Source organism: Trachurus trachurus (genome assembly GCF_905171665.1).
Source record: "Trachurus trachurus genome assembly, chromosome: 4".
NCBI classification, from domain to species: Eukaryota; Metazoa; Chordata; class Actinopteri; order Carangiformes; family Carangidae; genus Trachurus; species Trachurus trachurus.
Window position 1 is genome coordinate 27,494,209 of NC_139898.1, and position 25,972 is coordinate 27,520,180.

Here is a 25,972-nt window from a genome sequence, read left to right on the forward strand (position 1 = left end):
TTTGGTTTAATTACATCACATTTGGGACATTTGTCTCCGGGCTGCCTCAGCTGCTGATGTTGTTTTAAAGGGGGAGACCGCAAGGAAAATGGGCAAAATCCACAGCGAGGCATTAGACAGAGAGGCATAATTACAAAGACATAACTCCGTGTTTTAGAAAACAATCTGAGAAGTGCATGGCAACACTTCCAGTCTGACCAAATCTAATCACACTGAATAGTCCTCCTCTTTCCCTCTCCCTCTCTCTCTCCCTCTCTGTGAGCCGAACACTGGGCTTTTATTACTCGGACCAGACGCTCTCATAAATGAGCAACTGTGTGACTGTCTGACCGTGTGTGTGAGTGTGAGATATATAGCCGGCTTCATCCGTAACTAGCGCCCAGCCGGCAGACAGACAAGGCAGTGTGTGATGGCGAAAGGGGTGAGACACAGATAGTTGTAAGCAGTGAAGGTACCAGAAGGACGACGACGAGGAGGGTAATGGTCCTTGTGTGGATGATAAATTACTAACTTGTGATAGTTTGTCTTCTTTTATGACGTCAGTGAAATGTATGAATGCCATTAGGATGATTGGATGGAACAAGAGCAGCAGCAGCAGCAGCAGCAGCAGCAGCGGTGCAGCAGCAGCGGTGCAGGAGCATGGCTGTAGAAGTGATGTGGTCTGTCCCTGCTGTTCTGCCCTTTGTGATGCTGTTTTTACATCTGCCATCAAAAATGTTCTGTTTCTGGGTAAAACACAAGAAGTTAATGCAATAAGTTGACACGTGACACACAGGGAAATGGAAACAGCATCCGAATTAAAACATAAAAAAGCACCAATTACAGAAAAAAAGGAAAGCCAATAAATGTAAAACAACAAATTACCCACAATGCACACTAATAAAGATGTGAAACAAAAGGTTTAAAAAAAATAAAAGGGATGAAACAATGGATTCATTCTGGGTTGGACCGTTATCTACCAGGCTACCAGGCCATTACCAACATAATAAAACAAATGAGCAGTTCAGTCAGAGTTTGTAAGAAAGTCAGAGGTTTTTTTTTAATTATCTGAGCAAGCTGTAGGGCAGAAAAAGCCAAAGCAAATACTACGTCCCACACACTGTGCAGAAATCTCTACCAGTTTAGATTCTGTTGGCACTTCCTGTTGATCCAGTCCCAGCAGTAGAGTGTTTTCATATTAGATTAGTGTAAAAGAGAAAAGAGTCAAGACATTAGATGAATCGGAGAGCATTAACAACATGCAAAGTGTCTAGGAAATTGATCCTTTCACAGTAATAAGTCATGATTTTCTTTGAGAAGATCCTCCAGTAGATTATTCACAGGGAGAGTCAGTCTGTTAACGTGTGTGTGGCTCAAGATCATCATCCAAATCCAGGTTATCACTGAACTGTTTAAAATCAATCACCAACAACCCCACTGCCTGATGGTGCTCATCTCTTACTCTACAATTGATCAGTTTTCTCTACACCCCTCTATCCCTCCCTCTCTGCCCTGCTTTCCTCTTTTCTCCCCATCCCTCTCCGTTCTTCCCTTTGAATCCAAAAAGCCTCGGGTTTTATTCCATTTCCTCCTTCTTCCTTTTCTTCTTCTTCTTCTTTCTTCTGTCCTCCATCTGTCTGTTTGGGAGCGTCGCCATTCAGCCAAAGAAAAGAAAACGTCTTGTTTCTGTGTCTGGTGGTGTCTCTCAGTTGCTCTCATTTAGCATCTTCAACTACAGTGTAAAGCAGAGTGGGATATACAGTAAGGATCTGCCATTGTTTCTTTGTTTTGTTTACGTTCCACACCCACATCAGCAGATTATTTCATATACTCATAATGAGACAATGCTCCCATGGGATTGAATTTATTGCACAGAAACAAACTGACTGTACATTAAAATGCTGTTTTTCTATCCAAAGAGTAAATTCATTATAAGAGCTTTTGAGTGTTTTATTTCTCAGCCAAATCCAGTGTTCCAGTTTTTTGCTATGGGCCTAGAAACAGTCACAGTCCCTGATCAGATGGATTTATTAGCCTCCTCCACTCTTTCCTGAAGGATTTTTCAAGCCTGGCCTCAGGGATTTTGTTCCCACTTGGCCACAGGAGCACAAGTGAGGCCCAACACTGATGTCAAACATGAGTGTGTGTTTATGTGTGTATGTGTGTGTGTGTGTTACAGTTCATCCCTGAGGTGTTGGACAGGGTTGAAGTCAGGACTCTGTACATGCAGGACAAGTTCTCACGTGTCACACTTTTTATGAGTTTAATTACCAATCAGGAAACTAGAAGATGATGTGAGCTATTAAATCTCTGACTCTCTGACGAACAACTTCACCTTTTTTAAGTTTAACATTTTGGAACAGTGTGGCCGCTTGTTCGCAAATTAAGTTCATTCAGAAATATTTTACTAGGTGGTTTTGGTGAAATTTGTTTCCAGAGCAGCTGTTTGGCCTTTTGTGGATGCGCAGCCATATGATTGGTTGATGGTTGAAAGACAGGCTGTGAAACTGGGTGATGAAATTGTGTTGAGGTTATTTGGTTATTTGCTTTACTTCATATCTGTAGAGCGGTGTGTGTTGCTCAATATTCTTGACAGTTGTTTTCTTTACCTTGTCCAGAATCAGCAACTTTAAAGGGATAGCTCAACATTTTGGCACATTGGCCCATTGCCATAATCCCTATAGTCTTAGCAGTAGGTTTGTTATCTTTAATTGTCGGTGCAAGCTATTTTTAGAACGGCGGAGCAGAGCCGTGAGCTGCTCAGAGCTACGCTACGGAGGCTAATGGGATTTCTTGGTTTCCCTCATCAAACTCATCAAATACACAATCCAACAACTCCAAAACACTCTCATGGACAAGTTGTGACCTGCACATTCACCACGTTATGAGATAATAACAGAACGTTACGAGACAGAGTTGTTTTAGAGGTAAATTCATGCAAAACAGCTGATGTTCCTGTCGGGGGGCAGTTTTTTGGGAAGCAGTCACAACTTGTCCAAGATAGCGTTTTGGAGTTGTTGGATTGTGTATTTGATGAGTTTGATGAGGGAAACCAAGAAATCCCATGCTCCGTCGTTCTAAAAAATACCTCACGCCGACAAATAAAGGTAAAGAAACTACTGCATAGAGATTATGGCAATGGGCCAATTTGCCAAAATTTTGAACTATCCCTTTAAGTTTGTTGAAATTTCTAAATATTCACAACTGACTTGGTGCACAGATGCAGTGTAACGGTGGTGAGCCCTGCCTCAACTAAATACTACGTAGAGAATATCAAATACAAAATTTTGTGCAGAGACATGCACACACCCACATATCCACACTACACACTGCAGTATCTCAGAGATGACACTAATGATGTGGACGTCCCAGAGTGACCAATCAGATGCCCTCTGGTCTAAACACAGGAAGAAACATCTACTTTGTTGTGTGTAAACAGGAAAGGTGTGGAGCTTGTGATGATGGACTGAAGATGCAGAGATGCACATCATCAAAAGACAGACAGACGATAAGTTTGAGACTGTCCGACGAACTACCGCTCAGATATCAGAGACAGAGACGTGGGCTTCTTCCCCTCTGATTGTTATTCCACTGCACCGAGCTAAAAAAAAAAAAAAAAAAAAAAAGCTGAATAGAAGAAATACATGTAAATGAATTTCCTCAGGATTGCATGTCACTTGAGGTGGAGGCGTGAATAGGTTTTTGCTGAATAATCCAAATGTTTGTTCTTTGCCGTTCCTCCTGCATTGTATTTTCCAAAGTATCTGCACTGCTGCTGACAGTTACCATCCATTTTGTCACTTTTCAAAACTTTCACCTCGAGGTTGTTTGACAGCTGGATGATGGATGCATGTGTCAGCGGGAAGCACAGTGGCATAAGGAGGAGGAGACAGACAGAGAGAGATGGATGAAGAGAAGAGGAAATACCAGATAAAGACACGGTTTTAATGATGATGATGATGATGAAAGCTTTTGATGGTTATCTATCATGGCAACACTGAGGGAAAAAGAAAGTTATGTGCAGAGTTTGAAAAAACTTTCTGAGGCCTTTTATCGCTTCAGCACAGAAATTATGTTTAATCTACACATGCACATTAACACTGAGTTTCTATAATGCGTTTTTTTAATCAAATGTCACAAGATGCAAGGACGAAGATCAGCCTTTTGCTGCTTTGTTACAAGAAACCGACAGACATCAGACTGACTGTACAGCAGGATTTTAAGACACTGAAGTGGACACTGTTAAAAATATGAAAACACAAATGCTGCAGACTTTTAAAACCTCCTGCAGTGACGTTGCACCTGCTATATAAGCTTTGTCATGGAGGATTAATGCTGTAGATTTCTGCAGCTGGAGCATTAGATGAATGTTCGACCTTATTGTTATGATAATAAAACTGTTGTGGTTATGATTTAAATGCAGCTTCCTCCTCCTCTGGTACAGTCCACTAGTATGTTTTACTGTTTTTACCTCAGGCAGCTTTCTGGCTCTTCTCAGACTAAATCAATCATGTTGGACATAAACTGCAGGTCAGTGAAGTCGCCCCTAAGAACCTCGACCTCGGTGCTTTTCCTTCAGCCCTCACATCATAATACAGTACACAGAGGATTTGGGCGAGATGAGGATTATAATGTCCACTGTGTGTATGTATGTAGTATGTGTGTATGTGTGTGTGAGATGATGAGGAATCAGAGTTATAATGCTAAAGGGTTATTTGTTTTCACCTCACTGAACTCAAAGGACAAGCAGCTTACACGTCAGCCTCAGATTGGTCACTGCTGCATGAGAACGGATCGTCACAGCAACAAAAAGACCTGAGTTTGAACTTATGGATCATCATCTCCACCATTAACACAGAAACCCCTCAATGCTTAAAAAAAAAAAAAAAAATCTATTCTCGTGTAAAATCCAGGAAATCCTAAGAAAATCCTGTCACAGTTGAAATCCCATTGAACAGTGCCTTTTGTTTTTAGTTGGACTAAAAACCACTGCACTTTAACGCTGAGTAAGAGATTATTTTTATTGCATGTCAGCTTTTTTAAGACGGCCAAGAGAAACAGCAAAGGTGAGGGTGAGAGTGGTCGACATGCCCAGCTCGTCTGCTCACATCACCCCAGTGTGTTTGCTCCCTAGGTGCAGCATTCGGGAGGTTAACTTTATTTATATAGCACCTTAAAAAAACACAACACATGGAACATACTGTACAGTATAAGAACCACAGAGGACGAATCATGAGCAAGTGTCATAAAACCAAAAAAGAAAAAAATAACCAAAGCAACACAGGCGATATAAGACTAAGAGGAGCCAGATTTACATGTAGGATGCAGTTAATTAGATAAAAATAAATAAATAGGGGTACATGCACGATAAAAGATAAACAAGTGAAGGCATAAAGAAAAGCTTTATGAACAGATAAGATCATCTGAATAAAACTGTGAGATAAAATAGGACAAGAGTGAAGGGGAAATAAAACAATAAGGACAAATCAAACATTCATAAGACATGTGAGATTATAAAAATAGAAATGGGAGACTAAACAAATTACGAAAGTACGAGTACATTATGTACAACGGGTGATATGTGTCCTGGTTTCAGGCTTGGAAAGAAAAGAGGTTTGTAGTCAATTACGCTTTGAAATGAGTACAGTCAAAGTCAAATCCTTTAATTACTGTGAGTAAATGTAGAGATTTACATCTGTAAAAAAAAAACGATGTGAGGTGAAATCCTCATAAATCTCACATATTAAGGGATTTAAATTGCTGCTGTATGAAACTATTCAGTACGTTTATATTTATTATAGTGAAAGCTGCACACGGATTAGTTTATGTGTGTCTATAAAGTTTCAAATTTCAAGATTTGACCTCGTAACAGCAAAACTCTGAATGTATAGAAACTACAGCCATTAGGAAACTTTACTCCACTTTAACCCCGTGTTAAGCATTTATAAACCAAATATATACGTAGTTACAGGCAGATAAAGTGTTTATTAATGTTTCAAAACTGTCATATTTATATTTAATATCATTACAGCTGTTTTCTGCTCTGTTTTTACACCAGTCCTGCACAGACGGAGTTACAGTTTTTGACAAATATAGTATTAAACGCTCATAACTGGTTATAATTACATTAGTGGTAGCATGAGGTAAAGTGACCAGTTTATTTTAAACAGTAGAGGTTTTGAGTGAAACTCTCCTATAATGGAAGAACCCATAAATCCACCATGTGAGTAAACACACACTCTGTGGTTCCCTCCCACCTGTGGTTAGACACCGGTCCAACGTTGTTTCATTCAGTTTCATTCAACTCTATGAGTCAGTCTGCCTGAGCATGGACGAGGTCTCACAGGACGATCACAGTCAAAGAGAAACTGGTTAAAAAACACACAACTGGATCGGCCGCTCGTGATGCAACGAGGGTTACACATCATACCTGTGTGATCTGTTAGAGGAAGAGGAGAGATGTTGAAATGAGATGTTGAAATGAAACGACAGTAACAGTCGACTACATTGTGATCCACACACACACACACACACACACACACACAGCCTGGTACAGTGTGAACGCAGCCACTCAATGAGGATGACATCATATTGCAGAGTCTTATTAAAAGCCAGTGTGTAAAAAAGAAAAAAGAAAAAGAAAAGCACTCCCAGTCCCATCCACTATTTCCATCTGCTCTTATTCCTCCTCTTCTTCTTCTTCTTCAGTCCCCCCTCCCTCCTCTGTGCTCCTCCACTCGTCTGTTCCTCAGTCCTTTTATCCATCATCCATCCATTTCTCTCCCTCCCTATAGCACTCACCCCATCATCATCATATATACACTATATACCCTACGTCCTTCTCATGTCTCTCCTCTCTGCAGCCTCTCACTCCTCCATTCATCAGCTCTGTTGGCAGAGTGACCGCAGATGTAAAAGCTTTTTTTATTGTGACTAGTGTAATGAATGTAGTAATCCCACATAATAAAGTTATAATAATGCATTTGTTGGTGGTGGTGATAGAGCTGCAGCAGAAGTAAGGTAACCTGAAGTTGCAGCAACGTGCTCTTAAAGTGCGTTTAGTTTTTCGTTGTTCATCCAGTTCCTCTTGTCTCAGCTCCGGGTTTGTTTGGGTTAACGCTGGTACAACAGGAAAAGCACGCTGCCCAGGCGGCGGCACATTAATGGGTGTAACACACTGCGTCTAACAGATGTGCAGCAGAGAATAAGGAAAAAATATGGTGACACGAATGAGGTTTTCACTTTAACACACTGTTGTATCTTCATTAATCTGATGCAAATCACAATTTAATGGAAACACTCTGCAGAAAGAGAATAAGCAAGAGTTCAAATCAAATCTACTGCCTGCAGCGATTTCCACTGTTCCTCAGCAGCACACATAAACAACACATACAACAACACAAGTCATGCCAAACCAGAAACAAACAAAAAATCAGCACACGTGCCTCACGATGCTGCTGCTTCTGGTGTGACCTGTTGTTTTGTTTTCTGTGCAGAAGCTGTAATAGGATCGGTTGATTTCCCATCATGCACGTGGAGACATGGAGGCTGAGGGCACGGGGGTCTATTGTAATGACTTTAGAGAGAGAGAGAGAGAGAGAGAGAGATGTGGCAGGAAAGAGAGGTAGAAAAACCACAGAGAGAGAGAGGGAGAGAGGATGGCGGGATAGAGATGAAAGGATCTACGAGGTTTCAGTTTCATGGGGTCGCTCTCGCTCAGACATATTTCCAATTTCACGTACATGGGTCAATAATTCCCTTTGACCCGTAATCATAGCTGGGAGACAGGGGGCTCGAAACATGTAAAGTAAAGGGGTCACAATAGTCCAGGCAATTTAGCTCATTTTGGACCCCAAAATAGAACTAATTGTCACAGAAGGTTTTTCACCATACATCATTTCTATGAGGTGTCTAGAACAACATACTAAAAGTCCTAAGAAATCCTAGTTGGGGAAATATGTTTAATTTGCATCATTATGTACTGTAAAGTCTATGGTGCCGACAACAATACACCCCAATGGGGCTATTTTTTTCCTTCGCTCCTACCACAATGAAACTTTACATGATGAAAGTATCCATGAAATGTAGCATTTTTTGTATTACAAGTTTCTTTGAAAATGAATTTGAATATGCAAATGAGCCTTAGACTAATCAAATATGCCCAAAATACACCCGAATAGGCTTCTTTTTTTCCTTTACTCCTACCACAATGAAACTTTCCACAATGAAAGTATACATTAAAAGTAAAATTTTTTGTATTACAAGTTTCTTGGAAAATGAATTTGAATATGCAAATGAGCAATACACTAATGGAATATGCCCAAAATACACCCGAATAGGCTTATTTTCTTCCTTTACTCCTACCACAATCAAATTTATAAAACTTACTCACACAATGAAAGTATACATGAAAAGTAACATTTCTGTATTTCAAGTTTCTTGGAAAATTAATTTTAAATATGTAAATGAGCTCAACACTAATTGACTTATGGTCAAGAAGCCATAAAGCCGCAAGCAGCAAAAACAGGGGCCAAATAACTTAGTTCTTAGTCCCGCTCATATGTTGTTGAACATAGTTCAGCATATTTAATATAACATCACACACAGTCGTTGAAATGACTTTGATGAATTCTGACTTTCATCTGATGTTCTCTGCAAACTGGGAGGAAAGTCGTTAGGTAAGGCTTGTTCGCTAATAATAAAAAAAATAATTTAGAAAGCAACTGGAGACAAGACTGTGCAATTAATTCTTAAGGTCAATATAGGTCTTTTAAGTGTGGCAAGTGACATGTGTGTATGCATAAGTCAAGTGTGGCAAGTGACAGCACTCAGTGCATAGGTTAACTTATTGAATGGACATGAATGTGTTAGTTATTTGGCCCCTGTTGCTGCTTGCGGCTTTATGGCTTCTTGACCATAAGTCAATTAGTGTTGAGCTCATTTACATATTTAAAATTAATTTTCCAAGAAACTTGAAATACAGAAATGTTACTTTTCATGTATACTTTTATTGTGTGAAGTGTGATTGTGGTAGGAGTAAAGGAAGAAAATAAGCCTATTCGGGTGTATTTTGGGCATATTCCATTAGTGTATTGCTCATTTGCATATTCAAATTCATTTTCCAAGAAACTTGTAATACAAAAAAAGTTACTTTTAATGTCTATTTTCATTGTGTAAAGTTTCATTGTGGTAGGAGTAAAGGAAAAAAAGAAGCCTATTCGGGTGTATTTTGGGCATATTTGATTAGTGTAAGGCTCATTTGCATATTCAAATTCATTTTCAAAGAAACTTGTAATACAAAAAATGTTACATTTCATGGATACTTTCATTGTGTAAAGTTTCATTGTGATAGGAGTAAAGGGAAAAAATAACCCCATTGGGGTGTATTGTTGTCAGCACCATAGACTTTATACAGTAAATAATGATGCGAATTAAACATATTTCCCCAACTAGGATTTCTTAGGACTTTTAGTATGTTGTTCTAGACACCTCATAGAAATGATGTATGGTGAAAAACCTTCTGTGACAATTAGTCTGTCGTAAAACGCTATTTTGCCTGGACTACAAGCCAAAATGGCTGGAGCCACTGTTCCTATAACATCCCGCAGTTGAATTCAATTATATTTTACTTATTTTACACTTGTCTACTAATAGATTGGATAGATAGATTGGATAAATGACAATATAAATATTCTTTATTGTATCACACAAGCTCTAAACAACATGTGTTTTAATGTATTTATGCTGTGATGAAGATGACGACACACGAGCTGCTGACATTTATTAAACTCGACAAGTAAAGTGAGTAACAGAAAACTGAGTGAGAGTGAAATGTCAAACATATTACAGTACGGGGATGCCGTGCGGACTCAAAAGAGAATTGATTAACCTGTTTTCATCAGCACGGACTATAATTTCACACAAGTAGGCTACCATCAGGAACTAAAAGGCAGCGCCATGGATTGTTGAACGAACCCTTTGTGCACATTTGATTTGTCTTGTATCTATCTATCTATCTATCTATCTATCTATCTATCTATCTATCTATCTATCTATCTATCTATCTATCTATCTATCTATCTATCTATCTATCTATCTATCTATCTATCTATCTATCTATCTATCTAAATCATAACAAGGAAGTTGTTGTTTTTGTACAGTGAAGAAGGAAATGTCAAACTGTTTGTTATAAGTGAAGGATTCAGGTGTGAACAGGTTAAAAAGAGTCATAAGTTCAGGAGATTGTCTGCGTCACTCAAGTGTGTGTATGTGTATGTGTGTGTGTGTGTTTATGTACGTCAGGTGTGGGTGTGTATGGAGGCAGGTCTGGGCAGTTGGGTGGTGATGATGACATCACATTAGGAGTCACTGGGTGGAAAGCCAAAGAGAGACAGACACACTGAGGACAGACAGCGAGAGGGACAGATTGTGTGTGTGTGTGTGTGTGTTATTGTGTGTTTTTTATCCGTGTGTGTTGCTTGACAGAAAGGATACAGTGTGTTTGTGTGTGTGTGTTTTAAACTGTAGAGACAAGTGTGTGTGGGTTTCTATGTGTTGTGTGCTATGAAGTGTGTGTTTGAAGAAGGCAGAATAAAGGAGCGATGCAGAGACCCAGCAGCTGTCATGTAAGTGTGTGTGTGTGTTTGGTGTGTGTGTGTGTGTGTGTCAGGTGGAGGTGTTTTTTCGCTGACTTGGCATCCTGTCAGGTTGTTACATGGTTTCTCCGTCCTTCACTTTCTTTCTGCTCTGTTGGGGTTAAAACTCACTGATCAGTTCCTGTAGCTCTCGGTGCATCACTGCCTTTGCACCATGTTATGTTTTGTGGACCTTTAATCAACTTTTACAAGGTCTAATGTTATTTATTGAAGTGCACATGTTGTTAAAGACACACAATTGACTGATTATAAAGCTTCTTATTTCATTTCAGTTCTTGTTAGTCGCTAAAAAACACTTCAATCGACCAAGCGGTCGTGTTGCAAGTAGTGTTGCCTGATCATTTGTTTGTATTATTTGGACTTGCAGCTGTGTTTAGATTCCCTGTGGACTTTCCCTTTAAATTCTAGCAGCTGAAGGTAAATGGTAAATGTATGTTGTAAATACACCTTGGTAGCGGTGGTGGTGGTGACGCTGGAGTAAAGCAGAGGAGTGGGACGGTCGTCGTGTAGGGGCAGCAGGCAGCGTTACACTCACACTGACTAGATGAGCTGAATGTGTTAAACAAATACAGATATGACGAAATATGTTTGTTGCAACTCGTTGTTGCCAAAAGTGTGTTTGACTAAGCTTTGGTTTGGAGAAGTGTCATAGTTTCTGTTTGTTTCCATCTCAGGGGTCATGACCCTTTCTGCACAGTCATCAAAGATAAACACGTGTCCCTTAGACAAACACTTTTTGTGATGTGATATTTGCAGATTTATGGATTATTAGACATTTTTTTAATCTGTAGAACAATAAATAAATAACTAGTTCGGAGCTAACATCCAAAAACAACTCTTCACTATGAATGATGAGCATGACATCACTGCAAACGCTTATTATTGTTTTATTTGTATCATTTTATGATCACACTTATTGTTGTGAGTGTGACTTTGAGCTTTGACCTCATTTTATTTACTGATACGGTTATTTTAAAATCTTCCGTCCCTGTGTCGGCTTCGTCCTCTCCGTTCTGTGAAGTCTGAAGTTCTTGTTGCTTGTTTGTTTCTCTTTTCTTCTATAGTTCTCCAGAGATCAGTTCATCCTGGACTGTCCTCCAGAGAAACTGCGCAGAGAGCTGGAGGAGGAGCTGAAGATGAACTCCGAGGAGCCGAGGAGCCACGCATGGTACCACGGAGCCATTCCCAGACAGGTACTGTAACGCACATGCACACACACACACACACACACACACATAAATCTGAGTCATGAGTCCCTCCCTGGTTAAAAACTTGTTGAACCAGATCACCTATTATTAGACGGCCGCGCTGCACACACACTGCTTACAGGAAGATTAGAGCTTAAACAGTGGCCTCGGCTGCATGGCCTCAGGTTGTAACATTAGGTCAGTGTATAAAAAGCCTCTTTCTTTATGGTGTGGTGTACGTGTGTGTGTGTGTGTGTGAGTGTGTGTGAGAGAGAGAGAGAGATTGTGTGTTCCCCGTGAAACCCAGCTCTGAGATGTAATCATTTTTAATAAGCTGCTTCCTTTGGCTAAACTAAACTACCATTATATGCTATACAAACACTCGCTAAATTAAAGTCTGTAAGTGTGTGTGTATGTGTGTGAAGAGTTGTTTGTATCTATCAGAGTGTGTTTGTTAGAGAAGAGACATGTAACAAGAGTGAAATGTAAACATGAAGCGTTTCCATGCTGTTCGTTGTTACCTGTCAAACACAAAACTCTAATCTACTGAGTTCATTAAAGTTACAAAAAAGCATTTAATCAACTTATTTAAGAAGATGAAACTTAACGTACAGTAACTTTCAGCTCTGTTTTTTAACACATGTTCAGCATAAAAGTCAGTTTTTAACCTTGGGAGCAGCATTTTTTATAGAAAATCTCATCTTAAAGCAGATATCAGTGGAATGTTTTTGTTAATATAAGTCCTAAATAGTCCTATTTTCCGTCAGCAATCACTTACATGAAGTATTTCAGCCTAAACACGAGTCTCTCCGTCACTCTGCTCTGCTGTAACCCGAGGAGAAAATTTTCCTTGTGGGATACAAGTGTTATCCAATGAGGAGAGAGAACGGCATGAAGGGCTGTGTGTGCAGCCAAGGGATGCGCGTGAATGTGGTGACGTAGCACGAGGACCAATTGATGCCTGACAAGGGCGGGGGCTGCTAACTCATGGTGCGTTCAAAGAAACTCGTACTTTGTGTTTTTCCTTCCTGTGAAGTCATACCAGTTCGATCTGGTACGAGTTCACGGGTCGGAAGTTACGAGTGGCCGTTATAGGGAACTTTCACAGACAACAGGATGGTAAAAACACGAGCTACGGGTTACCTGGAACGCTACCAAGTCGTAGTTGTGACTTGAAGCTGTAACTTACGGTTTCAAAAGCCTGCCTTGAACGCAGCATTAGCCGAAACGGCCGTGAAGCTGATATCTGCTTTAATACAAGGTCTGTCTACAGCTTTGAGCTTTTAACCAACAAGTTTAAGTAAAAAAATCAAAGTTTAACCTGAGTTCAGTTTGTCAAACTTCATTTCTCTAGTGGTGTAGATGATTTTTTTTTTTTTACCGAGGGTGTGTGAGATGATTAATGGGATAAGAGAAACTCATTATCTTCATTTTTCATTTTCTCTGACATGTCAATATTATGACACAGATAATAATGAAGACATGATAATTACTTTACTTTACAGCTCAGTGCTGCAAAACTTCAGTCTGAATCTATATAAAACGTCCTGGCTGTATGAATCCTGTCGTAGTTTGAGCATCGACATGTTTTCGTCATTGTGTTACGTAACTGCTGCAGACGAGCCGGCACTGAGCTATGAAGACGGTAACAAGGTGTAACAGCCTACCTTTATTAGATTTAATAAAGTGTTTGGACTGAAAACAAACACTGTGTGCCTCAGTGTCTGTGCCTGTGTGTGTGTGTGTGTGTGTCTGTTTGTGTGCATCCACCCGTGTCAGTGCAGTGTGTGTGTGTGTGTGTGTGTGTGTGCCCATATGTAACCCTATCAACTGTATCGTTTCAGGTTGCAGAAAACCTGGTGCAGCGCGATGGAGATTTCTTGGTCCGTGATTCGCTGTCCATCCCGGGAAGTTACGTTCTGACCTGTCAGTGGAGAAATGCTGCCCAGCACTTTAAAATCAACAAGAAGGTGAGACCACGTAAATAATAAATGACTACCTGAAGGATAGAGTGTCTAATCAGAGAGGGTTTCAGTCTTCTCTACACTGATTCAACAGCACAGACTTCTTCTTTCCACCTGACAAATTTAAAGGCCACATGTTGTGAATATTGCAAATGAAATGAAAATAAATACTATATATATAATATGAGATAATCATGTAACATTACGAGACGGAGTTGTTTTCGAGGCAAGTGCGTAGCTGGAACTACATTCAGAGTGATTTCAAAAGCGCAAGTAGTTCCTTGTATTTGCTTCATGTGTTGTAATGTTACATAATTAATTAATTATACATGATTATCTCATAGCGTGGTGAATGTGCAGGTCACAACTTGTCCACGAGAGCGATTTGAAGTTGTTGGATTGTGTATTTGATGAGTTTTAAGGGACAGGGTATCATACCGTGTTCGCTGAGCAGCGTCTCTGCCCCGCGGATCTCAAAACAACACACACCAACAATTAAAGGTAATAAACCAGCCCCTATGACTTTATCGATTATGGCGATAGGCGAATTTGCCAAAATGTTGAACTATCCCTTTTAACACAAGCAGACAGGACTTCCTCTTTTTTTGTGATGTCACACTGAAGAAATCACTGTCGATCCAGCCCGTCTCTGTTTTCCCCCTCAGCTTTCATTCAGTAGGTGAAGCTAACAAGTTACAACATGTCGAAGAAACGTGCCTTTGAGATAAAAACAAGATACTGAAAAAGGAAAAGGATTCTGATCTTCTGTAGTGAGCTTTGAACAAAAGGCATTCAAAACCTCAAATAGATTTTGCTAGGGATTTCAAAAGTTCAAATAAAACCCTGGAGAAGTGTTCAACATGGGGCCTTTAAGTTCATTACAGTACTTGGTGGCATTTATTTGTCCTCTCAGCTTTTGTTGGCTTGTGGGTCAATGAGTCCAATACAACACAACTGACACCTGCAGTTTCATATGAGAAATATCGCACCAGGAAATTAATTTTTTAAACATTGATTGATTGATTGATTGATTGATTGATTGATTGATTGATTGATTGATTGATTGATTGATTGATTGATTGTAATACTGAGACCTTGATAAAGTGATGAATGTTTCCTCTGCAGGTGGTGATGTTGAATGAAGCCTACTCCAGAGTGGAGTACTGGCTGGAGAGAGAGGGCTTCGACAGCGTCCCCGCGCTGATACGATACTACGTCGGCAACAGAAAACCTGTCTCACAGGTGAGTTTGGTCCAGGTGTTTATTATATATGTCAAATAGTCGTTATCTGGTGAGGAACACATGGAAGTAATTGTGTCAGCTTCTCCACATCCAAAGCCGTGGGTGCTGCTGAATCATTGGACTGTTCCAAGTCATTCCCCAAAACTTTTTATGACTTAAAAAATAAGTACATTTGTTTAATTCAAACAGCTTCCAAACAACTTTCTAAATAAATTTCATGATACAACAAAATGAAAAATAAGAAAAATGTCAGGAAAAGTGTTGAAACATAGTTGAAAGACTTAATGTAAACCAAAGATTGTGGCGGTCCCTGACCCACACGACAGATACAACAAATAATGACTTGAATACAAAAATATACACTCGAATTTAATTACATTCAACGGCTGCAACAGTATTTTTCCCCTGATTTAAATACAATTGAAAGAAGTTCGACAACGACACCACATCGTATCTATGTGTCTGTTTGTCTCACCTCTTCTTCTTCCTGTGCACATGTTTTGGTCTGAAGGTGGTCGGAGCCATCATCTTCCAGCCAATCAACAGAAGCCTTCCGCTGCGCTGCCTGGAGGAGAAGTACGGTCTGTCCAGCGTCCACCGAGAGACGCTGATGACGCAGGGGAGGCGGAGTCAGAAACGTCTCAGTCTCAACATCACCAACGGACACACGCACGACAACACGCACGCCGCGCACGACACCACACAGTGCCAGGACAACGGCATGGGCCGGGCCAGCCAGCTCAGGTTGGTACACAACTCACAACAACTATATACACACACACACACACACACACACACACACACATCGATCAGCCAGAGGTGGAAAGTGGATTTACTTTATTTATTTATTGCACTATAGAGTATCTAGTGACTTTACAGTTTATTGTGGTTCATAGAAAACACATCATCTGCTTCTAAAATGTATAAAACAATTAGATTTTTCAAGTTGTACTTGGGCTTGTGAGTCTTTTTTGAAGTTATAGGCTTTTCTTTTCGGAGCATTTTACAGCTACTTGACAGATTTTTCACCTGTTTTTAGGACTCAGGTCTGCTACAACAGTATCTTCTTTTAAAAGCAGACTAAAAACATTTCTTTTCTCACAAGCTTTTAGTTTTTAATTGTTTTTAATTTGCAACATTTCCTTCTTTTTGTGCTTTTATATGTATTTCCTTATGTAATTTTGTGCATTGTTTTGTTTTTGTGAAGCACATTGAGATTGCGCTTGTCGCATGAAATGTGCTATATAAATAAAAATGTTGTTGTTAAGAAAAAAACATTTTTTCCCTGGATGTAATATTATTCAGAAGAGTCACAGATTAAGTGTATGTGTGATGCATCACAACCGAACAAAGTTTTTTTCTGCATCTAGAGCATTTTTGAAACTTTAAATAACATTTTGATGAAAATGCTTTTGCAGCACATTGATTTAAAGGCAGTTATTTCTAGTCTATAACTTAAAGTGGGTAGTGGGCTACAGACCAAATAACATGCTGTCTGCTCAACTTAAATAATGGATTCTCACCTGGACTCAGCCGTCCTCTGCCTTTGTTTCCCTTTTTCTTATGCACTCTCTGAAAGACTTAAATCAAGCCTTTAAATCCCTTCTCGCTTTTAAGCTTTTAACTCGCAGCCTCGAGCTTTACATTCATCATCCAGGCAGCAGGTTGTATATACGACATGTTCCATAAGTATCATAAATCCTCTGGAAATCAAGACATGGTGCAGAACTTTCCCACTGAATGGAAGAGAAACGTGTAATTTCACGCTGTACAGGAGTTCATGGGGCTTAACGTATGGGCTCCATAACATGTCTCAGTGAAGAGAGGAAAGACAAATATATGGTTTCAACCAAAACAAGAATAAAAAGAGAGAGGAAAATAGGAAAAAGTGGAGAAAAGATTGTTATTCTGTTTCTCTTTCTTTGTAAGAGTCTAAAGCTTTTTGATTTATATTTAAAAAACGTTTTTTATTTTATTTATGTTGAAAGGATTGTGAATATGTTTATTAATAATAGTTGCCAATGTCCTCACAGGTTGAAGGACCGCTGCGGCAGCCAACCAGCGAGTCTCAACCAGGTGCAGGAGAGACGGCGCCCACTCAAGGCGCACCAATCAGAGAGCTTCTTACCTCTAGGTGAGTAAAGATGGTCTCAGAAGGGCAAAACTTGAAATTCATAATTCACACCCACGTCACACAGTCAGGTGAACGGGACTGTAAAATGTTTGCATTTATCACACATGTACTGTTACATATCTTATGTTGCATATGATTCACCACATCGACAATATCGCTATACAGTAGTGTCAAGTTTTACAGCTCTTTTTTAAATGTGTCCATACAGAAGCTGATTCAGGGTCAGTTTTATTGTCCAAATATGTTCATACATACATACATACATACAGGGACACACTGCAGTGTTAACAAAGAGAAGCAAGGACAGGAGGAAAACAACAAATAATGAAATACATTACACAACAGACAACATTAAATGGTCAACTTAGAGGTCGAGGTTGACTTCTTTGCGTCCTTTCATTTCTTCCTTCTCTTGTTACTTGCCTCATTTTTTTATCTATAATCTATAATTTTTCTATAATAGAATAAAATGAAACCACCCTCACACTTACTGTACGTTTCCTCTCCTCTCGTCCACCAGGATCCAAACCCCCGTCCCAGCAGCCTCCTGACCCGCTCCTTCCCAGCCCCAACACCAAGTCTCCGGTGTTTCGGACGGGCAGCGAGCCGGCGCTGAGCCCCTCCTTCCCACGGAGAGCAGAGCCTCTGGCAGGTCGGTAAATCCAAAATTACACACATTCAGGATCTATTTCAATACTTATATACAGTATATATACAGTACTTTATATGACTGTATGTGGCTTTTTTGTGTTCAATACCTGCCATAGATTCAGTAAAATATTCAAAATCACTGGCAAAACATTTTTTTTACTTAAGATGTGTACATTTTATACAGTGTGGTTCACAAGCAATGTAAAAAAAACATTAAAAAAGCAGCATTTGTCCCTGTTTTCAGACGACAAACCCAGACCTCAGTGCTGCTAACCATCTGAGTCCAGGGGGAAGTGAAGTGGCCTGTGGTCCAGACACACAGCCCTGATTCATTTGACTCGTATCTTGATGAATGAAGTGCAGCTAAATGGCAATAAGGCTAAAAATAAAGCTGTTCTGTTGAGGGCCATTAAAAACCCCTGTGGGGCTTTTAAAGTCACTCAGTCACTTAGGTTTCACTCTCCGTATGTGCTCCGGCTATTAATTATCATAGCAAATTAAATTAACCTTATGCTTTTATCCATACTGTGCTGCTCAGATTTATTTATAGTCAAAAAGTAAACACAGGACCGATTGTGGCGTATCTGCATTAAACACACAAAAGCTTTTCTTTCACCAGAGGGAAATTACACAGTTTGATTAAATTTGGTTCCAGAAATAAACCAACAATTGTAACTGATAAAACATATTGTGAGATGACATCATGGCTGTAATGTGTGTGTTTGTGTGTGTGTTTCTACAGGCCAGGCGATCCGTGGCTCTGACAGCCAGCTGTGTCCGAAGCCGCCACCCAAACCCAGTAAAGTGCCGCTGGCTCGGCTGCCTCGCTCCCCGGCCCTCCAGCCCCTCGTCCCCCCCTCCTCCTCCTCCTCCAACCACACCGACTCCTCCATCTCCGCTGCACCGACGTCGGACTGTGTGGACACTTCTTCCTCTGTGAGGAGGAGTGGAGGTAACTTTTTTCTTTTTTTTTTACATATGAAATATATTTGCTCTGTGCCACATCGACTTTTACAGGCTGCGTTTTAAAACACCAATAAATCTTTAACCCTGCAGTTTAAGAGATAGAAAATAAGATATTAACCTCCATATTTTAGATTTAGGTGTCACAGCTGGTTGGTATTGTTGAGAGAGATGACGCTGCTGTTTAGGTACAAACTGAGTTTTTCTCTTGTTTTTTATCATTATCATCCAAAAAGAAATAAAAAAACAAAACCATAACTCTTTACATCAGATCCAAACATATACAGTATATATACTGTATAATCACAAGAGGAACATATTATCTCCAAAATGACCATGTATTCACAGTAATAATTATTTCAAGGTATTTAGAGTAATCCAAATCAATACTGTATATGCATCATCAAAAACAAACTGTCTATAGAAGAATGAATAATTGTTGTCATAATGATTTTTTCACTGTCAAAATCCCTAAAATATGTAATTTCCTATTTATACAAAGCCAAAAAAAAATCGTTAAATCCTGAAATCGGAGGATATTGTCTTTGTTGTTGGTTAAATGACTTGGGAATAATAAATTCTTCTTTACCCGATTAATATTCTGTCAATTTACTGATCCATTAAAGCTGCTTATAGCTCATCTCAGGTGTCAGTGCAGGTTGGGAACTTTGTAAAGTGCGTTGAGCTTCTACACTATGTTTATTTTAGTTATTGTGACTATACAATTATAATTATTTATGTGTATTATATTGTGTGATATCAAAACATTTGATTCACTTCACATCAATAAAAATGCAGATGTTTCAGATTTGTGCAGCATGTTTAATCAGATGTATTTGATCATTGCTCCACAGGCACCACAGCGGCTCCTGCTCCTCCAGCGAAGCCCCTCAAGTTTCACCATCACCTCCCACCTTCAGACTCCCTAGTTTCACCTCCTGAACATCTGGATCCGGCGACGGTAACAGGATGGAGTGAACGGCTGCAGCCGAGCCCGTCGGACCTGAGGTCCTGCAGCCCGCTGGAGTGGGAGGAGCCAAACTCCATCACAGACACAAACGCCCTCGGACTTCACAGCTACGTGGAGCGGCTGAGGAGAGAGGGGGAGGGAGGGAGAGAGGAGGAGGAGGAGGTGGGGGAGAAGGAGGCAGGCGGGCGGAGAGGGCTGGACAGAAGCTCCTACCACCACGCCATCGCCGCCTTAGAAAACACCAGCGAGGAAGAGGAGGAGGACGCAGGGAGGAGGGAGGAGGAGGAGCAGCAGCACAGGAGGAAGGTCAAAGAGAGGAGCGGTTTCCAGCGGCCGGTGTTCGAGACGGAGTCGACGTTCCGACCGGCGGAGTTCGGCTCTCGGCTGCTGCCACCGGAAAACAAACCTCTGGAGATGGTGGTGCTGAAGAGAGCGAAGGAGCTGCTGCTCAGCCACAACCACCACAGTATCGCCAGACACCTGCTGATAGCTGACTGCCAGGTACACACACACACACACACACACACACACACACACACACACTCTTTAAAGGGATAGTTCAACATCCCTTATAGTTTTAGGAGTAGGTTCGTTACCTTTAAATGCGGTGCAAGATCGTTTTAGAACGGCGGAGCAGAGCCGTGAGCTGCTCAGAGCTACGCTGCGGAGGCTAATGGGATTTCTTGGTTTCCCTCATCAAACTCATCAAATACACAATCCAAAAACTCCAAAACGCTCTGATGGACAAGTTGTGACCTGCACATTCACCACGCTATGAGATAATAACAGAACGTTACGAGACAGAGTTGTTTTAGAGGCAGAAAAACTGCCCCCGACGGGAATCAGCGGTTTTGCATGAATTTACCTCTAAAACAACTCTGTCTCATAACGTTCTGTTATTATCTCATAGTGTGGTGAATGTGCAGGTCGCGTTTTGGAGTTGTTGGATTGTGTATTTGATGAGTTTGATGAGGGAAACCAAGAAATCCCATGAGCCTCCGTAGCGTAGCTCTGAGCAGCTCGCGGCTCTGCTCTGCCGTTCTAAAAATAGCTTGCACCGACAAAGGTAACGAACCCACTGCTATGACTATAGGGATTATGACAATGGGCCAATTTGCCAAAATGTTGAACTATCCCTTTAAGTGTGACTTACTAATTGTATCATTAACTGCTCTTTAAAAACATTGGCTCTGAATATTTTCTAAAATATAGATTTTATGTATTTTTGTATTTATGTAACTTTATACAACTCACGGATTTCCAGTGTCACACAATTGTATTACTGTATATACATATTATGTTAGTGTGTGGGTGTATATTTATGTAGATAAGTAACAGTCCTAATCACCAGCACAGATTAAAAACCAATAGCTCTCTAATAGTTAATGTATAATTTACTAAGGCTTTATACAGTAGATCGGTTATCAGCGATTAATAAGAAGAGGGTGTGTTTTCTTTTGCACTGATAAATGTTGGCACTCATTCATGAATAATCTCACTTCCTCATCATCAATCAGCTCTGCAGTTGTAGCTCACAGGAACTTCTTAATGAGTGGATTTCAGTCCAGAATCTCTTCACACAGAGTAGAGCTGATCAATTATTCAAAAATATTAATGATCCAACAGCTGAAGAGGGGTTTTCACAACCTGGCACCCAAGAGAGGCTCTTATTAACTGCTTGTAACAGTTTTATAAAGCATTTCTAAATTATTTAATAATCATTTAATTCGTTTAGTTACAACTTGAAAAGGCTCCTCATTAAAACTAGATTTTGATTTTAGAACAGGTGCAGAGAACATTCAACTCACACAGATTTACACACGTGTGCAATTTTGAGGTAAACATGTTTACTGCTGCTACCACACACACACTCACTCTGTCTGTGTGTGTATGAGGCTGAAAATTAGATTTCTATCCTGCAGCTGATGTTACTGCTGCAATAAAATGATCCTCATGACGCAGGAGAAACACTCAGAGAAAACAACCTGCAACCAAACAACCTATCAAACACACACACACACACACACACACACACACAGGAGCGGATGTTAATTGGCAGCTCCCTGTAAAACTGTTGTTGCTCACCAGGTTGCGCGGATACTCGGAGTGACTCCAGATCTCAAAGGTCAGATGGGCGTGTCCTCGGGTCTGGAGCTGGTGACTCTGCCGCACGGTCGACAGCTGAGACTGGACCTAATGGAAAGGTACACACACACACACACACACATATACATACACACATACACACACAGAAGGTGTTGGTGCATGGCAGGATGAATTATAACTTCCTTGATGCTCTATGTGGTTAATCACTCACACAAACACCTGTATGGTAAATATGAAGCTACAATACAAAGCTACAAGTCTGCAGGTAATTAGCTTAGCATAAAGAATGGAAACAAAGGGAAACTGTTAGCCTAGCTCGTCCTGAGCATGTGACACCTGAAATACCCACAAATTATTGTCTTTACCTTTCCAATTGTGCATAGAAACAAACATAAACATACAAGACATGACATGTTGGGGCCACCGTGTCAACATTAAAGGACATTTACAGAAATACTCTTCTGCTGCCATAGCAACAAGAAAGAAAACTTTTCATTCTTAAATATGCAAATAACATCTTTGATTAAATGATAGAAATGAAAATTGTATATTCAATGTTTACTATTCTTATGGAGTTAACTACATGCACCTTTAAAGGGATAGTTCAACATTTTGGCAAATTGGCCCATTGCCATAATCCCTATGTTGTTTTAGAGGCAAATTCATGCAAAACCGCTGATGCGCGTTGCCTTCAGGGGCAGTTTTTCAGCAAGCAGTCTCTGCATTTACCTCGAAAACAACTCTGTCTCGTGATGCTCCATTTTTATCTCATAGTGTGGTGAATGTGCAGGTCACAACTTGTCCACCAGAGCGTTTTGGAGTTGTTGGATTGTGTATTTGATGAGTTTGATGAGGGAAACCAAGAAATCCCATTAGCCTCCGTAGCGTAGCTCTGAACAGCTCACGGCTCTGCTCCGCCGTTCTAAAAATAGCTTGCACCGACAATTAAAGGTAACAAACCTACTCCTAAAACTATAAGGATTATGGCAATGGCCAAATTTGCCAAACATTTTTGAACTATCCCTTTAAAGGTACAGCTGTTTGATGTTGACATGGCCATGTATGATGCTTTAGACAGATGGAATGAGATTAAACCGATCGATTAAATTGATCGTCTGGTCAGTCGGAGCTTATCGTTTACTGTAAGGGGTCACAAGCCGAGAAGGTTTGAAACTGGTTTTGACTGGTTTTGACACAGCAGCCTGCACTAAAACAACCAACAGTGACTCAGGTGCTGAGTCATTGTTCAGTCCAGTCTGATGAAAATAAGCTGTTAAATCACTGTATTGATAATCCTCCTCTCCCTCCTCTCCTAGACACCACACCATGGCGATAGGTGTTGCCGTGGATATTCTGGGATGTACGGGCAGCGTGGATGAGCGGGCGTCCACGTTAAATCGCATCATCCTGGTCGCAGTGGAGCTGAAGGACACGCTGGGCGACCTGTTCGCTTTCACCGCCCTGATGAAAGCTCTGGACCTCCCACAGGTAACACACACACACACACACACACACACACACACACACACACACACACACACACACACACACACACACACACACACACACACACACACACACACTCACACACACACACTCACACACACACACACACACACACTCTGTTGTGTTGTTTCTGACTGATTTCCATTAAGTCTTAACTTAACATAACCATGAATTTAATCTTGCATTGCACCAAGTTTACAGACTAAAATTTAATTACCATAATGTGACCACATGAGCAAATACAAGTGCACACACACACACACGCACACACACACACACACACACACACACAGACACACAGACACACACACACACGCACACACACACACACACACACACACACAGATCTATTGACGTTTGTCAATGTGTGTGCAGATCAGCCGTCTGGAGGAAACATGGACGACTCTTCGGAGGAACTACACACAGACGGCCATCAGCTACGAGAAAACACTCAAACCTTTCTACAAGAATCTGTATGAGGGCACAGGTAACCAACACACACACACACACACACACACACACACACACACACACACACACACACACACACACACACACAGATCACATCAGTCTATTAAAACCCTCCTGCTGTCATTCTGGGTCAAATTGACCCAATCTGTTCCCTTCCTCCATCCTTCCTTCTTTCCTTCCCTTTTCCCTTCCTTCTTTCCACAATCCTTTTTCCCTTCCTTCTTTCCTTCCTCCCTTCCTTCCTTCCTTCCCTTCATCCTTACTTCTTCTTCCTTCCTCTTTGGATCCAATTGACCTGATCTGTTTCCTCCTTCCATCTTTCTCTCCTTCCTTTTTCCCTTCCTTCTTTTGTCCCTTCTTTCCCTTCTGCCTTCCTTGAACGAATCTGTTCCCTCCCTCCATCTTTCTTTCCTTCCTTTTCCCCTTCCTTCCTTCTTTCCCTTTGTCCTTGCTTCTTCCTTCCTTTTTGACCCAATTGACCCAATCTGTTCCCTCTCTCCTTCTATCTTTCCCTTTGTCCTTCCTTTCTTCTATCTTTCCCTTTGTCCTTCCTTTCTTCCTTCCTTCTTTCCCTTCGTCCTTCCTTCCTTGACCCAGGAGTTCAACAGGAGGGTCAATCCATTTTCATGGAGGCTGGAAGAGCTTCTTTACGAAAAGAAAAACACCAAATCAACAAAATCAACTCTAAATTCAGTGTTAAAAAATATATTTTTAAACAACCAAAAGACAGAAAAGTAGAAAACCAGGTGTTGAATCCATGTGGGTTCAGACTCATGTGTCCGTAGAGGTCACACTGTATCTCCTGAGGTTATGAAGCATCAAGTTTTTCTCAAGCCTCTCCCCTCTGAACCAGTTACACAATGAACTCATTCACGTGGATACAAACCTCCCTCATAAACAGTTTGAGAAACCCACACTGATCCTCTGAAGCAGCGTTAATCACTGTTTTTATGACAACATCACACGACAGCGTGAACTCACCTGAATCTGCAGCTTTAAGGAGCTTTACAGCGAGTTTCACTCTCACAGCAGCGGCCTGTCAATTAAACAGAAGATTAAACATTTTCTACACTGTAATTAAAAACAAAACTTTCTCTTCCTCCTCTTCCTGCAGCCTCCTCTCCTCCGGTGGTCTGCGTGCCCCTCCTGCTGCCGCTCCTCACCCTGATGGAGCGCCCGACGGTCACACCTGAGGGGGCGGAGCTCTGGGAGACCAGCGACCACGGCTGTGACATCATGCTGCGGCACCTGGAGGCGGCGCGGCAGGTCGCACACGACGCACCGAGCTACACAAGCAGCGCGCAGAAGGTCTTACAAGGTGAGAACGGCAACACAAGACGATGCAGCTGCTGCTTTAGAGCGTTAGAGAAACAGTGAAATGTGCAGGTGTGGTCGGAAACCCAAAAGGCTTATAGAATGACCTCACCTTGACCTAACAAATAATTTAAACAAGTAAAGAAAAGAGATAGTTCAACCTTTTGGCAAATTGGCCCATTGCCATAATCCCTATAGTCATAGCAGTAGGTTTGTTACCTTTAATTATCGGTGCAAGCTGTTTTTAGAACGGCAGAGCAGAGGCGCGAGCTGCTCAGAGCTACGCTACGGAGGCTAATGGGATTTCTTGGTTTCCCTCATCAAACTCATCAAATACACAATCCAACAACTCCAAAACGCTCTGGTGGACAAGTTGTGACCTGCACATTCACCACGCTATGAGATAAAAACAGAACGTTATGAGATGTTGTTTGAGAGTTGTTTTAGAGGTAAATGCAGAGACTTCTTGATGAAAAACTGCCCTCGACGGGAACGTGCATCAGTGGTTTTGCATGAATTTACCTCTAAAACAACTCTGTCTCGTAACATTCTGTTATTATCTCATAGCGTGGTGAATGTGCAGGTCACAACTTGTCCATGGAAGCGTTTTGGAGTTGTTGGATTGTGTATTTGATGAGTTTGATGAGGGAAACCAAGGAATCCCATGAGCCTCCGTAGCGTAGCTCTAAGCAGCTCACGGCTCTGCTCCGCCGTTCTAAAAATCTAACCTACTGCTAAGAATATAGAAATTATGGCAATGGGCCAATTTGCCAGAATGTTGATTTATCCCTTTAATATACCTTGTGCGAGGTAGAGAAAATACAATAAAA

General features: G+C 40.9%; 1 protein-coding gene across 2 annotated transcripts in view; it reads left to right on the forward strand.

Moving 5' to 3' along the window:
- The window catches only part of LOC310984418 (breast cancer anti-estrogen resistance protein 3-like), a 54,436-nt gene that overhangs the window by 27,460 nt on the left and 1,004 nt on the right, over nt 1-25,972 (forward strand). Inside the window, exons 1-13 of one of the 2 annotated variants that reach the window (XM_083969617.1) lie at nt 10,410-10,604; nt 11,699-11,827; nt 13,666-13,791; nt 14,911-15,027; nt 15,539-15,771; nt 17,061-17,161; nt 17,682-17,813; nt 18,555-18,764; nt 19,630-20,246; nt 21,834-21,949; nt 23,168-23,339; nt 23,733-23,844; nt 24,943-25,146. In XM_083969617.1, the coding sequence (XP_083825743.1) occupies nt 10,581-10,604; nt 11,699-11,827; nt 13,666-13,791; nt 14,911-15,027; nt 15,539-15,771; nt 17,061-17,161; nt 17,682-17,813; nt 18,555-18,764; nt 19,630-20,246; nt 21,834-21,949; nt 23,168-23,339; nt 23,733-23,844; nt 24,943-25,146 (2,293 nt within the window). In that variant the 5' untranslated portion in view covers nt 10,410-10,580. Of the gene's footprint in view, nt 1-10,409; nt 10,605-11,698; nt 11,828-13,665; nt 13,792-14,910; nt 15,028-15,538; nt 15,772-17,060; nt 17,162-17,681; nt 17,814-18,554; nt 18,765-19,629; nt 20,247-21,833; nt 21,950-23,167; nt 23,340-23,732; nt 23,845-24,942; nt 25,147-25,972 lie in introns of those variants that run through there. The other variant, XM_083969616.1, reaches the window with a different exon arrangement.